Here is a 16771-nt window from a genome sequence, read left to right on the forward strand (position 1 = left end):
CCCTGAGAGGACTTCTGCTATGGTGTATAATGTTGATAATAGCCATTGTGCAGAGATAAGGTATTTGGATCCTTACATTGTATTCATTTCATTGGATTGTATTTCAAAGATACTAAATTGTGCTGTCCATCAGCCTGCCAGGATAAACAATTCTGAGTTAAATTCTGTCTGTTCCTTTGGAAGGTAATTTAATTTGGAAGGCTATTGAGCTCTTGATTCAAAATCTTTCCGTCAGATCTGTATAAACCTTATTCTAAACTGTGTGTATTTATGCCTCTTTCTAATAGATATCTTAACAGAAGAGAGCTCACCAGTCTAAAAAAGATTTTCATTAAACTTCCACATCATTCCTTTGAGCCTTGAGCTGAGGACAATTCCCTGCTGCAGCCGTGGCCACAGATAGTGGTTCCAGCACAATAAATGTTTTGGCCATAGTGCATACAGATTAGTAGCTTATTGTTAGTACTGCTCTCTAGTACTTGCTGTAGAAAAAAGCATAAGATTCTTACTGTGATTGGGTCTCAGCATCTCAGCTTTTCAATGACAAAATCAAATATTTCCCTATGCCTAGGGTTGCAAACTTAGTAGCCCTGAAGATTTTGTCTAGTTCCTTTCAGAACTCATCTGTACTTTTGTTTTCCAGAATGTCTAGTAGAGATGGTGTTTTTAATCCTAAATTTTATTTGCAATACCCTCTGTTTACTTTGCTATAACTCCTGAAGTGATTATTCAATAATGAAGAATGGAAAGGCAAATAGAAAAATGAAATTTCCATAAGTCCAGAACAAGTGGAATAAATTCAAAATTTGTTACTGCTACTTGTGTTCTTTATTTATAAGAACAATCATCCTATATGATTATACTCATGAGAAAACCATGTCAGTTGATTTGTATTTTGTGGAGTAGTTAAATATTAGATATGAAAATTAACAAATTCATAACACAGGGCTAGGGAGGGGTACCTGGAGAACTGATTTTTCTTTCTTTCTTTAAGGCTTCATTAAACAACCAAATATTTATGTCCACAGCATGAAGCTGCCAAGAATGATCTGAGTGATAGACAAAAAGACCTGGATACTTTCACTAATAAAGGAAAACATTTAATAGCAGAACTGAAGAGAGTGCATAACTGTGACTCCACTGCACTGAAAACAGATATGAACTCCGTGGTGGACAAATGGCTAGATGTAAGAATCTGGTGTTTATATGTCAAATATAATTTTTAAGTTTGGCTAAGCTTACAATATTTCTCTTGTACAATTGCTTAGCAAAATTTGAGAGTGTAATTGTTTAGTAAAATCTACTAAGAGTAATTGTTTAGCAAAATTTACTTTTAAGTATAACTGGAAGTTTTAATCAGAGGGATTTGGTGTCCACTCTATGCACGAAGTTGTGACATCAATTTGATAGATTTTAAATGGTGTATTACAGCAGTGTATGAATGCTACTACTGTAAATTTGCTCACTGTGCAGTTCCAAGCATGAATTTGGGTTGGATTCATACCTAATGCATACCAGCAATACTTCATCGAAGTAAATTGGACTAATAAATTCGGCAGTAAATTACATTAAGCTAAACCACAGAAGGTATGAATGTGTTGAGAAAGACTTAACTATAGGAGAGAAACATAACATAAAAGCTAGTTACAGAATCACAGGTTGGTTTGTGTTGGAAGGGACCTTAAAGATCCAGTTCCAAACCCCTACTCCCAGGGCAGAGACATCTTTCACTACACCAGGTTGCTCATCCAACCCCATCCAACCTAGCCTTTAGCATTTCCGTGGATGCCTCTACAACAACCCTGGACAATCAGTTCCAGTGTCTCACCACCCTCACATTAAAGAATTTCTACCTAATGTTTTACATTTTCACATTTATACTGCTTTAGGACCAAATTGCCACATAACAATAAGAAGGATAATTGGTTTTTTTTGAAAAATAAATTTTATTTGAGCATTGAACTCTTTTCCAATAAAAAAATATACAAATATTTGGAAAGAGACACATAAGAATTGTGTTTGTTTTATGATCTAGGTAAGTAAATTGAAATTAATATTCAGAACTTAGAACTAAATCCAAGAAAATTATTTTACCTAGGTTTATGCATTATATTTTATGCATTTGTCTTATAACTGTCTGCAAAATAGAGTCTAAAATTAATTTTTGAATGGTATTGATATATTCTTCTTTCCTAAAAGGTGTCTGAAAGACTTGATGAGAACATCGACCGACTGAGTGTAAGCGTGTCTCTATGGGATGACATCCTGAAAACTGGAGATGAATTGGATGGATGGTGTAATAAGTGCATTTCTCAGCTGAATGAAGGCATCAACAACTTCAGTAACAGTCAGCGAATGGAAGTCCTCCTGAAAGATTTCCAGGTTCTTACCCATAAATCAGTGATTAAAATGTTGTGGACCAAAATGTCAAGTGATGTTCAACACAGAGAAAAGACTTTGCTGTTGCAGAACTCTGTGTCCTCTGTTTAAATGGTGGTACCCAACTGCTAGCTGAGAGCATTCCTGTCCTTTTTATTAGAAGGTGTTTGCTTCTAACAGAAACAAGAATGGCACATCTTACTATATCTAAGCTCCATAGTTATTTTGGCTCTTGCAGTTATATTTGGTTCTAGGCTGAATTCTGTTCCAGTAAAAACCAATGGAAGTTTTAGATGACTTAAGCTAAAGTTTAGCAAAAAAAATGAGTAGTTTCTAAAACCTCATCCAGGAAAGTAGGTTCTCCAGACAATAAAAGAGATATCAGGTCAATCATAGATTGGGCCATATTCTACTTCATTTGGAATAAATTATGTCCTTAAGAAGATGCACAGTGAACATATTCAAGAATTGTGGTAGAATATAAACATTGATAAATCAGTATTTTGCTCAAGGCTGAGCTTTATTGAATGCCTTATGTAGCAATCCAACCACCCAAATTCATAGCTGTTAAAACCAATTTGGAGTAAAAGCAGACTACCCAGACCACCGGTGTACTTGATATGGAGGAGGGCCAGAATAGCAGATGTGATCACTGAGTGTACATTTACAGTCACAGAATGCATAATACCTTTTTCTGGCACTTTGTTTTGCAAAGGCAAGAGGAAGAGCAGTTTGGTGACAGCAAGGTCCTGCACTTTCAGCAATCAGAAATAGATGAGCACGACAGCAACAATCAGTTCACCTCTTCTGTACCCCAAATCAGTGGTCACTTTCTTCACTGCCCTCCCTAGCACAAAATACCCCCAAACTATTCTTCTGGGCATTCAGGGCAGATGTTAAGTTCAGCAATTTAATCCTTCAGTGGAACCTAACACCCCTAGCAGATACTTCCAGTCAAATAAACAATGACATTTTCATCTTTATTTTCCCAGTTTTAACAAACAAAAGCTTTTAGAGCATTTAAAATGCTATAATCTATTTTAAATGAAGGGAAAATTACTCTGAACTGAGTCTAATAAGGAAAAAGAGATGGAAGATTTTTAGAGCACAAAACTAGTGCACAGTGTTTTCCCTCTGGTTGCTAAGATGTGTTTTACATTTTCTTTCAATTTTGAAATTGATGGAGAATACTTCTGAAAGTCTGAAAGCTTCTTGTAGTTTGGTATGAAACTTTGACCACATCTCTTTTACAGTCTGAAGTCAAGAATAAAGAACTGAAGTTGGAGCAACTTAGTTCCAAAATTTCAGAACTCAAAGAGCTGACCCATACTCAAGAGCCTCCTGCAGATCTCCAGGTAAAATAAAGACATTGGTAACCACAGATTGTGCTCAAATAACCAGGAAAACATCCCTTCTGAAATTTTTGTCTTTCTTTCAAGGTGACAGATGTAGCATTATTATTTATGTGTAGCATAACTATTCTTTTTTCATATTTCTCTATGTAACCTTGATTTTTTTTGTATCAACAGTATGTCATAAACTAAGTGAACATAAGTGTAGTAGGAGTATTTTTAATAAATCAAAATAGAATAAATAGTTTATAATGTAGCTGATAAAATATTAGACTACAGATATTCTCTAATCTGCACAACATTAAGCCACATCACACTTGAGTGCATGCACAGTTTGTTTCCTTGAAAGGATTATAAGGCAGTAAAATATGTTCATTTGCTTTGTTAACCAAAAAGTATTCTTTAGTGGACTAGAATAAGGGCCCTGAACTAGCTCTTACAAGAAAAACATAAAACAATTAACACAAAGGTGAGCTGTTAAACTTTTGGCCAGATAGTTATTTCTATGTTCTAGGGTAGTTGAAAAGCCACAGTATGATTATTTTGGCAGTTTGATTTCAAATACCAGAAACTAGTATTTGAGATTATTAACTTAATGTCAGAAATTCAAAAATATAAGCTGACTTCTGTAATTCCCATGGGCAGGGATATATCTTGTTACATATCGGGTTTTAATGGGAGTTAATGCAACACTCAAGCCTTGCCCACATTTTGGAACAGGCTGCCCAGGGAGGTTGTGGAGTCTCCCTCTCTGGAGAAGGAAAAAAACCCATCTGGATGTGTTTCTATGTCACCTGCTGTAGCTGACCCTCCCTTGGCAGGGAACTTGGAATCTACAGAGATTCCTTCCAACCCAAAGGATTCTGTGAATCTGATTTATATATAGTACGATATTATGACTGATTTGATTTACTTCTATTAGTGATATGTGCTCAGCTATCATCTCTTATAATTTTGCATATTCCTTACTTTGAACAGGTTAAGGGGCAAGATTCAACTTATTTTTTGTACTGTCTTGAATTTTTACCTGCCTTATACTGAGATACTTTAAGCCTCAGTGCTCTTAAGGCTCACTCGCCAGTTGATATTTATTTTTATCAAGCTATTAGAGTGTAGGTCATGTTCTGGCAAATATATGGCAAATTAGTAAAGGGGAAATATCAACTGTTTAATTTTTCAGAAATGGATAATAACTGCAATAGTTTGCAGTCTGGCTTTTTATAAGTTAGGATCCCTTCTTTGGATTATTGTATATCTAAGACTTCATAGAATGGTTGTCTGTTTGTAGGTATGTAAGTATCTCCAGTTAAAGTTGTAAAGAGAGCAAAATTATCATTGTGTGCCACTTTCCTACCTTCCATTTTTTCAATAAGCATTTACCGTAATAAATGTTTTTATTGCTAAATGTCTTAATAGATAACATTTTGGTTTTAGTTTATAGAATCGGATTTGAGGCAGAAGTTGGACCATGCCAAAGAAATATCAGAGACAGCAAAAGAGACGCTGAAAGACTTCAGTACTCAGAAGATGCAGTTACAGAAGCTGATTGGTCAGATGACAGACTGGCTAACTCAAGTGGAAGAGACACTGTTAAGCTGTGCACGTAACCTGGATCCTGAAGCTCTAAATAAACTAAAGGTCAGTGCTGAAGAAAATCAATATACTTTTCCTTATGCATTTTCCTTATGATCTTTGGGGATTTTTTTTTCCTGAGCTTTATACTTAATTTTCCTTTGATAAAAAATGCATGTCTCCTGCACAGCTGCTAGAATATTTGCAAATAATACAGTGATAATTTTTAAGAAGTTGCACCAATGAACGAAAGTTCTGATTTATTAGCGTTTTACAAAACTTCTAGAAAATTTTAATGAATAATAAAGTCTTGTGGCAAGAACTGGTTTTGTTACATTGAACTCCTTGGTCATTACTCCAGCATGTTTTCAAGTGCATTGACTCCCTTTCAATAAGTTATGAAACTCATAGCACATCACAGTAAAAGACACTGGTCCAAATTCAGTTTTAACACAAACTTCTACCTCAGAAGTCCTCCTCAGTCATCAAATATAGCAATTCTTTTCTCTACATCCAAGTGCTCTCTTGGCTGGATGCAGTTATGCACAGCATGACATGACAAACCACATGGAGGTACTTAACTGTGAGCACAGTTAACATTGCTATACTAGCCAATGCATATTTAATTTTCAGAAAATGTTTCTCTCAAGTTTTGTGTAAAGTCCTTCTCATTCAGAAGTCCTGCCAAATACCAGTGTCATATTGCATCCCACAGGTACCCTCAGACTTTGTTGAAAATATCTATTTTTATTCAATATGCCTGGAAATGTGTGTGCTTATAAGAGAGTAATAAATCATGAGAAACAGCACTTTTCACATTTCTACAATGGCTCCTTAGTTTCAAGGATTCATCTTACTTGGAAAATCCAGGAAACACGATCCAGTGCCTCTTCCCTTCATTGTGTCTGGGATGACTTATAGACCACAGGAGAAAAGAACATATGGCAGGAGTAGGAATGCTTGAGAAAAATCCAGTTCTTTTGTTTCTTTATAAATATCGTAATTATGTTGTAACTTCATTTTCAGGAAACACAAAAGGACCTTCAGCTTCAGCAAAGCAGCATTGACTCAACCCGGGAGACCCTCAACAGCCTCTGTCGCAAATACCATTCGGTAGAGCTGGAAGCTCTTGGTGGCACTGTCTCTTTGTTAATAAAGAAGTATGAAGCTGTGAATCTGCTCTGTTCCAGAACACAGGCGAGGATGCAGGAGTCCTTGGAAAAACATTTCCTCTGTGAGTCCTTAGGCTGGTTCATATGAGTGAGCTGTTACCCCACAGCCGTGAGTCATTCTAGAATCTGCCAGAGTTTCCAGTGACATCACTTGCAGCTGCAACTTTATTTTTGTATGGAGCCTCTCAAAAAGTCCTGTTACCAAATGTTCATTGGATAACTGCTATGAAACAAAGCATTTTTCATAAACAGAATTCAACTCTTAACCATGTAACATGCATGAAAATGCACCTTTCTTCACTATTAGGATTCACCTCAATCACATAGATACACTTAGTTTATTTGCAATAAGGAGAGGTATATAACAAAATGAAGGTATTTATAATGTAAAAGCATCCATCTCAAGTCTTTCCTGGGCTCCCTGGCTAGTCAGTGGAGAAAAGTAGACAACTTTTAATCTTATTTATTAACATACTGATTTCGATTTTATCTAGCATGAAACTGCAACGTGTCATAAACTGAAATTATCTGTCAAGGGCAGCCTAGTAGGGCTGTTCAAATTTGGATGTTTACAGTGGAAATATCTAGTTCCTTATGAAATTAATCCTACTCCCAAGGTTATTGAAGACAATTAGTCCTGTTCTGTTAGCTTTTATACACTGTTCCTGAAGGATAAAAGAACTGTTTAAAACAGCTGTATAATATTGTGGATAATGCTGTATCTTAAAAACTATTCTTTTCTCTATATTTTTTTATTAAATAAGACTCTATGCAAGAATTCCAGGAATGGTTTTCTGGTGTGAAGGCTGCAGTAAAAGAATCATCAGACAGGTCTGGGGACAGCAAAGCCATAGAGGCAAAGCTACATGACTTGCAGGTAAAGTGAACAAATTAAAATAAAACAACAAGTAATTAGCAATTTAGTATAGGAACCAATAATATCTCTAAAATAATTTGTAGATGCTAGCACAGTCATTGTTTTTGTTCTTAAAAAGGTAATATAAAAATGGTTTGAGGCAGCATTATGTACTGTAGAGGGAATACAGTGAAAACTCTGGTCCCTGTTCTGAGAGATGAAAATTTAATTTCTGGGAAGTTTATGTGTAACTATAAACTATATACTCTTGTTTCTGATTATTAATATTTTTTTTCCTTTTCTCTTTCTTTCTCTTCCTTTCTTTTTCCTATTTTTATAACACTTTTACTTATTCAACATTTCAGATTAATACTGATATGTCAAAGATTGTATGTATATACTTTTGATGAGACAGAACATAAGTATCAGATACCTATTGTAAGCAGCCATAATTCCTGAAGTGTGTAACATCTTCAAGAGATTATTAAACTTCAGAGAAAGCCATGACCACCTTGGGATCAAATAAAAAAACTGAGTGCTGTGAATTGCAGTACCACTTAATAAAATCTTATTTGAACTATCTGCTTAGAAACTTTTCCACAGCTAAACATGGCTGTCATCTTCTTGGAGAAATCTGACCACTTCTCATAGAAATATCACTTATCTTTAATTATCAAATCTTATGTGTTTAAACTACATTCTTTCTTTGCACAGGGTGTGCTGGATTCTATTAGTGAAGGACAGAAAAAATTAGATGCTACCCGCAAGGAAGGAGAAAGTTTATATGGTTGTTTACCCAAACCAGTTGTGAGCCATATTCAGGAGCAAATAGTAAAGTCTAACCAGACCTTCCAGGAATTTCTCAACCAGTGTCTGAATGACAAGAAGGCCCTGGAAGCTTGTGCCTCACACCTGGGAAAGTGAGTAACACCAGTAGTCACAAAAGACTGCATGAAATCCTCTGGCTTCTAAAGTGCAGGGCAAAAAATGAAATTATTTCCAGTTGCTCTAGTCCTGTTTGCTTTTTTCTTTGGAAGTATTTAAGAGAAATTGAAATTCTCTGACAAAAAAAAATAAAAATCAACAGGTCTTGCTCCAAGGGCATAAATTTAGTTAAATGATGAAAGGTCAGGATCATATATGCAGAAGTTCTGTGTATCTTATGAAACTCCAAATCAGCAGTTGGGATTCCAGTAATTTAAATGACATTTTCTGGACAGAAAATGTGTGATGAAGTTCATTTCTGCCCTGGGGTTTGTAGATAATATGCATTTTACATGTGTCTGTTCTGTTCCATTCCAAATGGACATTTTTCCTAAAGAGCCAAGACGAAAGCACGCTTAAATGACTGCTTGGGGCTTGAATTTTGAGAGTTAAAATATTTTCCGATCTAACCAGATTCAAAACTGTTGCTAATTGAAAGCAAAGTTAGTGTGGCAGTAATGGATAAAACAGCAGGATGAGAGGGTGTGCCTGCATGTAAGAAAAAAGGTTTCAAACTTAGGGTCAGAACTTTTTTTGCTGAGTTCTGAGCAGTCAAGATTCCAGTTCTCTTCTGTAAGGTAAAATTGAAAACACACTTCAGATGTTCTACACATAAATGTTGACAAAAAACCCACTGTTACCCACTGTTTGTTCTTAGATTGAATCATTATGAGAATTTGAAAAAAGCTTTCTTTTGGTCTGCTTTATTGAATCTAGTATTAAATAAAAGTCCTGTCACTTTAAATTGTGGAGGCTTCTGGTCTGCCTGGAGTTCCCATGATTTTGCTGAACATTTTTAGAGAGTTGCTGAATATTTTTAGACTAGTAGTCACCGTGGAATTATGTTTTGTGTACAACTCTTATTCTCGAAGCCTGAAATTGATACCCAGCCTTGTGGATATTAACTTCTTCCAACTTTACTCCACTTGAGAAGTACTTTTTAAAAGAGTATTTATCTGCTCCGTAGCTTTGAAGATCAGTACAAGAAGCTTGCCCTGTGGATGCATGACATGGAAGAAAGAATAAGCACAGAAGCATTAGGAGAGAACAAACAGCTTGTTTCTGAGAAGAAAAAGGAGGTGCAAAAAGTGGAAAAGTTCCTGGAAGAGTTGCTGAACTCAAGGTATATTGAAAATACATTTTCTAATACTCTCAATTTTTCCTCTACTAGGGCAGAAGTGAAATTAAACTGTTGGGGTAAAGTGTATTTTTGAAAGCTAGAGGAATCTGTTGGAAAATACTCTGTGAAAAGAGGCTGAATCCAGATATGTAGAGTTCTAATGAATTTCAACAAAATCCAATATTTGCTCTTGATAAATTAATAAAAGCTTATCATACTTCATTAATAAATGGAAACTGCAGAGTGTAATTTTAAAAAATAAAAGACAAAAAATACTGCTTTCAAAAGCAATAGTGAAAATTACATTTATAATTATGTCCATTTTAAAATTTTCTTTCTGTTCTGTAACATTCAGATCCAACCAGGTTAGCAGAATCCTCTTCCCCATACAACTTGCCCTATAAAAGAGCTCAAAAAGCATTCACATTAGCTGTGAAATCTTTCTAAAATTTAGACTTATCCAGTAAATGATTAAGTAATTGCCATTTTGAGTAGACAGAGTTTTTTTCAAATTCTTTTTTCATTATTGGGTTGGTGAAGGTAGAACAAAAACAGTAGTCAGTTTTCCAAGTCTCACAGCCTCTTTAAAAGAAACATCCAGTCACTCCATATGGCCTTGAGACTGATGCAAGACATTTTGGTTTGATGTAAATTCCCTCTAGTCATCAGGTATCAGGAAGGGTGATCAAGTAGATTGAGATTAACTGAGGCTGTATAAATCCAGTTTTAATTCCTTTTACTGACTCTTGTACTGAATCTGAGTCATTGTCTAATCCTGGACAAATGACCTTTCCATCACGCCTTCCTACCTGTCCAAGATTACAAACTTCTTGGAAGCTTTGGCAGGTACAAAAGGGTTAGGGTTCATATAGAAATGGAAAGCTTGACTGCTGAAAAGAAAAATAAGGTAGCTTTTAATTTAAATGTTTGTGATCATTCTGAGCACCAAAATTCTGCAAGAAATGGCACTGCACACAAGAAAAGATATTAATCGGTACACACTGCTTATATTCTTTCAATCTCTCCTAAGTAATTTTTTCAGTTGACTGTGAACTCTTAACGCTGGTGGAGTAGGTGTTATGTCAGCAGCCTTCATAAGCTCTGGCAATGGCTAAAATACTTCATGTTTTCTGAAACTTTCAGTCTCATTATTTTCTTTCAGGGACTCTTTTGATCAGCTCTCCCAAATGGCACAGACTTTAAATGAAGAAGGCCATGGTGCAGGGAGAGAAGTACGTCTGGCTTCTCAACATCTCACCAACTATCAAAACATGGTCAAAAGTGTCAAGGAGAAGCTGAGGACATGTCAGCTTGCACTCCAAGAGCATCTCACTTTTGAGGAGGCATTGCAGAGTATGTGGTCATGGGTGAAAGAGGTTCAAGATAAACTGGCATCATCACAGAGCACTCTTGGAAGCAAAGCCACCCTGGAAAGACGATTGACACAAATTCAGGTAAAGAAGGATAGGTAAAATAGATATTACACATCAAGATTAATATTGGGTGTGGGCCACTTCAGTGGGAAAGGTTTATTTTTATAATTTATTCTTTCAATGGTTATGAAGAAGAGGATCAGAATTCAAGGTTATCTTGAAAAATGAGGATGGGAAGTAGAAAAACAGGATGAAGTTTAATGGAAACAGATGTCAGGTATGACATTTCATAAGAAATAATGAACCATGAAAATGTGTATGCAGGTCCAGAAAGCTTTCTAATAGAGGAGAGGCATTGGAATAATTGACAGAATCTCTCTGTCATGGCTGTGGTGTGTCTGTCAGGAAGAGGTTAGATAAACACCTAATGGGAGAGATTAGAGACAGAGAGAGATCATTAAGAGATCTGCTATGGGCTTTCCTGAGGTTTCTTCTAGCTATTACTGTGCAGTGCTTCACCTACTCAGGATCTGCTGCAATGTGAGCAGTATTTTAGGTTGACCAATGCAGTGGCAAACCTACATAGCTGTGGGAAAAACTACTGGATCACTTGCACATGATAAGGTACAGGCCCTTAGAAGAAAAGGTGCCTAGGAATTCCTACTGGATATGACTATTAAGGATGGATGAGCTCAGAGAAGATGGTGTTCACTGTTGAAAGAATAACAGCTCTCATTTCTCATCAGGTTACATTTGATATTTTGACCTGTTTTGCCTCACAGGAGATCCTCTTACTCAAAGGTGATGGTGAGGTTAAGCTGAACATGGCCATTGGCAAAGGAGAACAAGCACTTAAAAGCAGCAATGAGGAAGGACAGAAAGTGATACAAACTGAGCTTCAGGCACTGAAGGATGTATGGAATGACATCATCAGTACCTCAGTGAACTGGCAGAGGTAAGAATCCCTGGAAAACAGGTCAGACCCTGCTATCTTTGCTTACAGAGGGTGATGCCTTACAGCATGTGGAAGTACATTCATTCATTATTGGTATGTGAGGGGAAATTTGCATTATCAGAGAGAACCAAAATTTCCTGGAAAAAATACACAAAATTTCCTGGAAAAAATATTATGAGTTGACCGTATCAGATGAATCAAACTTCATATGAGATGGTACTTCATATGGATTTAAAAGTTAATAAAAGTCACACCAATTCACACAGAGGAAAATCTAGAAATCACTTTCTGAATTTTTGAGCCTATACTTTGGCAGGACCAGGAACATGTGACATATATTTATCTACCTTTTCCATATATAACCCAGGAAAGGTTTCTCAATTCTGTTGTTCATTATGTTTATTCGCTTAAAAAAAAATCCTAATATCAACTCCAAATAATCTTTCTTGCATATTAAGCTGATTTCATCTCATCTTGACCTGTGTGGAAATGGGAAGTTTTTCTTACTGCCTGTGTGAGATAACTTTATACATCTGAAGGCCTCCATTATCTCTAGACAGACTTATGTTTCTCAATTTTTCTGTGGTAATACTTCTGGGCCTCTATCACACCTGTTTTGCTATTCAAGACATTGAAGACTATCACCAGTTTGTCTACATTTTTCTTAAAATAAAAAAACTGAAAGTGGTGCCACTTTCTTAGCTGTACCAAAATTGCAATTTTAATAGTATGTAGAAAATTATAGCGGGCTGTCTTAACGATGTCACTCAAGTTTCACCCAATTTTTATCATAAAATATTTTTTAGATTAGGTTAGACCATGGCATTTTGAGGGAAAATCTTACCACACCCTTGTCTATCTGTAAGTCCCATGAAATGAGAATTACATTCCTCAACATGAATCCCGGAGAGGTATGGTGATCTACTAGGAAAAACAATATATAACAGAAGGGAATATATCTTATAAATTGTAAATGAGTCTATAGATAATGGGTTTGTTCTTTCAAAACTTGCCAGAATATCTCTTAATTGACAGTAATTTCATAGGCTGCTGCATATTTTATTACTCTGATCATAAAAAACTCCAGTGATGTTCCATATTTTACTTTGCTGAACAGACACTGAAATATGCTTTTCATTAGCCTGAGGCAGATAGATTGCTCAAGTAACCTGTAATAGGGAAGCAGCAATGTTGGTTGTACAAAGGGGCCCAAAAGCTATAGGAATACTTAAATAACTTGGATGCAAATTGATGTAGGAAACAAAAGCAAGATGGAGAAAAAAGGTATCTTCTAAACCTATTGTATATGGCTACGGACAGTGTAACAATTAAGGTATAAGCAGCCTCTTTTTTTCTTTTTTTCCCAAACTGTTTAAAAGTTCTCATCTGCACTTTGTTTCTTTTAATGTAAGCTGCCTAGATTCCATCATTAACCAGTGGAATGACTATCTGGAAAGGAAAAACCAGCTGGAACAGTGGCTAGAGAATTTGGATCACAAAGTGGAACAGCCTTTAGAACCACAGATTGGTCTGAAGGAGAAATTTGCTCAGCTGGACCATTTCCAGGCTATTGTTTCCGAGATAGAGGATCACTCAGGTGATTTACAGCAACTCATTGAAAAAGCCGTGGAACTATCTGAAAAAACGGGGGATGCTTCCTTTGGAGATGCAGCTCAAGAAGAACTAAAAACACAGTTTAATGATATCACAACTGTAGCCAAGGTAAGATAAGTATCTCCATTTCAAGTAAGTAAAATGTTTGGACATTTGTATAAATAGCTAAAAAACTTCGATTTTTATATTTTTTAGTAACTAAAGGATTGACTGTGAATCATCTTGCCTCTGGTATAGTTGAGTCTAACAAAAACATTGAATATAGTTTACTAAAATTTAATGGAATTCAAAAATGGTATTAAGAGTTGAAATTGCTGTGGTTATAATTTTGGAAAAGTGAAGGCCATATATTTTGTTCCTAGTTTCAACAGTAGAATACAACAGTATTTCTGAAGTTCTGACACATTTATTGTCATCTAATTATTTTCATTCATTCCAAGTATTTTTTTTTCTTTACCTAGAAAGGGAAGAATAAAATGCCTTCCTGAGCAGGAAACATGTTGTCATAAAGATAAACCCTATTGTCAAAAAGATTTATGCCCATATTTTGTGGTGTTTCAAGCCACTAAGCACTGCACATGCTATACAGGTATTCTGCTTGGTTTCTAAGGAAACATATGTGAGCTCACTGAGACCTTCTGCCAACCAGATCATGAGAGTGAAATACCTTGCCTCCACGCTCTCCTTGTACTGATGCTACATTTTGGTGTGAGCAATGTACACAGGGATGCATGGTTTCCTTTCCTAGGAGTCTTTTGCTTCCTTAGGAGGCTGTTTTGGTTAGAGTCAGGTGCATGTGGACATTTTCTTACCCTGTTGCTGCATAAAATGCATTAAGGTATAAAAACTTTGAGGATACACTTTAGGTCTTCTTTGTTTAGCTAGTGACTATCCATTGTCTAGTTGACAGTGACACATTCTGAGGGATTATTTCTGATGGTTATTTTCAGAGGGAACAGCAGGTCTTGTTAATCTAACTTATTTTTAATAGCATTTGTTGAATGTTGAGTTACTCAAACTTTAAAATAACTGACTTTAATTTGGAGGTAGTTTAGTTTGAAACTGGCTCCAAGAAACTTCAATCTAGATTACAGTATCTAAACAGGGGTAAAAATCTATTTGATTAGCTCATTTCACTTCTGGTTAGTTTTGATAAACATTCATTAGTGCTATCTCAAAATAGTATAGTTTACTCAGTCAGAGCAAAGGCAAACCTCAACCACTGTACTCTTTCACTGTGTCACAGTAAGATAAACTGACCCCACTCTAAGCTTACATTAAAAAGCTGCGATGGAGCCAGGAAGCAGCTGCTTCAGGCAGCTGTGTCAGGGAAAGCATCCTCCTGGACTGCAGGGTAGGTGGCTGGGGACAGCCACCACTTCTGATGTGATGGTCAAAGTAGGACTCAGCACCAAAAGATCATTTTGCACTTTTGGACAGCCGAAGTTTTTGTTTGTGGTTTTCCTGTGGGACGTCTCCATGACTCTGCTTAGCATTTGTGGAGACTTGGTCCTTCTAAGTAAGAGCTGTGTTTCTGGCAGCAGTGCTGCACCCTGGGAGTGCTCATGGGTGGTCTACAAGACCCTCTCCGGGGTGTACTGGGAAAAGCATGACAGAGTAACACAGCTGCAGCACTGATATCTACTAAACTGTACATTAGGCTATTTAAAAGTATATTTTTGCATCCATTTTCAGAATGCTTCTGCTTCTCCAGACCAAGCCAAACCATACCTTTTCCCGTGTTTCTCAGTCTCTGTTCTGATCCCACTAGCTATAACCTGTTCACTATTCAAATGCATGCTATGGAGTCAAACCAGCACTGCATGCTTAAAGATAGCATAGTATTTAAGTACTTTAATGTAATGGTCTTTGGTTTTTGGTTGTTTTGGTTTTTTTTTTAATCTGATTGATAGGAGAAAATGAGGAAAGTGGAAGATATTGTGAAGGATCATTTGCTTTATCTGGATGCTGTGCATGAATTCACAGACTGGCTTCATTCTGCAAAGGAAGAGCTTCACCGCTGGTCCGATGCATCTGGAGATACACCAACTATACAGAAAAAGCTGGCCAAAATCAATGTAAGTGAGCATTCATGATTTCTTCTGCAATTCAGACCCTATGCTTTAAAAAAACCCCAGTCAAACAGTTGTGGGATCTTGCTATTTTTCCTTTGAAATTGTGATTATATTTCAGTGAGCTGAAAGCAAGCTTTCCAAGCTGTGCTTTGTTTTCGACTCCCTTCTCATATTAACAGATGGGGTAAAAGTATAATCAGACCTAAGTTAACCACGGCACACATGGAAACAATTTGCAAGAGCGGAAGCCCAGTGGCATCACAGAAGAATGTGGCTTAGCTGATTAATGAATACTTCTCTTTCCTCATCCCTAAATATGCTTTCTCCATGAGCAGAATTGTCTAAATCAGAAAAAACCTTTCCTGCTTTGCATGAAATGGAGATGTGTAAAGCAGCACAAGGATTGTCCCCCTCAAACATGGTAGAAATATGTGAGTTGCCTCCCTGTGTATACTCTCCTTAGCCAGGAATCTATTCTTAGCCACCTGAGTGCTTAAGAAATTCGCGTATTTGTGAATACAACACTAAAGCAGGCTACATGTGTTGCCCATGCCTGGTGTTTACATTCAGATAATCACGCTAGCAACATTTTACTCTGCTCCTAAGCATGAGAGAGTGGGACAGTGAACTTAAATGCTAGATGAAGATTCGGGATCCCCAAGATCAAATTACAGATTTTTGTACATTCTGGGGTAATTTTCAGTCTTCTTTGTGCTCAAACTCCTGATCTGTAAAACCGGAAAGGGAGGAGTCAGCAGCATCTACTTCATAAGATGAACAAGAGAAGAAATAACCTTACTGTAGTGTTTGGGGTGGTATTTATACATTTTCCAGTTTCTTAAGCTGAAAGGTCCCAAGATTGAGATGTCTGAGATTGAAATAAGGATGCAACAGAAAGAATTTAGCTCTGAAAACAAAAACAAAACCATACACTCAGGGGAAAAAACAAAACAAAACAAAACAAAAAACAAAAACAAAAAAACCCAAACCAAAACATGTTCAACCAATTCTGGCACATCACAGGTCACAAGCAGGCTGAAAACTGCAGTTCTGTTTCTGAGACTGCTGCGAGCAGCTACACACCAGCATTTCTTACGCAAGAGATCACAACAAAGCCTTCATGCTCTGCATCTCAACCTAAATAGTATTTTTCGTATCGAAAAATACATCTAATAGCATTTTTCGTATCTATCTTCCTGTCTTCCTCTCCAAAGCTGAAGACAGTTTCAGAACTGCTGTTGAATCCCCGCAAGGGCCGCTGTTGACTGGGTTTTCCTCCCCCCGGTTCCCAGACCGCTGCCGTCAGGGAGCCGCGGCTC

The 16771-nt window shown here is 36.7% G+C and overlaps 1 protein-coding gene across 1 annotated transcript in view; it reads left to right on the top strand.

The window, feature by feature from the left end:
• The window catches only part of SYNE1 (spectrin repeat containing nuclear envelope protein 1), a 241632-nt gene that overhangs the window by 77014 nt on the left and 147847 nt on the right, over positions 1-16771 (top strand). The window contains exons 42-53 of the mRNA XM_031056245.1: positions 1029-1187; positions 2200-2382; positions 3633-3734; positions 5166-5369; positions 6330-6537; positions 7240-7352; positions 8046-8251; positions 9283-9438; positions 10598-10889; positions 11591-11763; positions 13176-13485; positions 15291-15455. Of these exons, the coding sequence (XP_030912105.1) occupies positions 1029-1187; positions 2200-2382; positions 3633-3734; positions 5166-5369; positions 6330-6537; positions 7240-7352; positions 8046-8251; positions 9283-9438; positions 10598-10889; positions 11591-11763; positions 13176-13485; positions 15291-15455 (2271 nt within the window). The remainder of the gene's footprint in view (positions 1-1028; positions 1188-2199; positions 2383-3632; positions 3735-5165; positions 5370-6329; positions 6538-7239; positions 7353-8045; positions 8252-9282; positions 9439-10597; positions 10890-11590; positions 11764-13175; positions 13486-15290; positions 15456-16771) is intronic.

The sequence above is a fragment of the Geospiza fortis genome, unplaced genomic scaffold, assembly GCF_000277835.1.
Source record: "Geospiza fortis unplaced genomic scaffold, GeoFor_1.0 scaffold162, whole genome shotgun sequence".
Lineage (NCBI taxonomy): Eukaryota > Metazoa > Chordata > Aves > Passeriformes > Thraupidae > Geospiza > Geospiza fortis.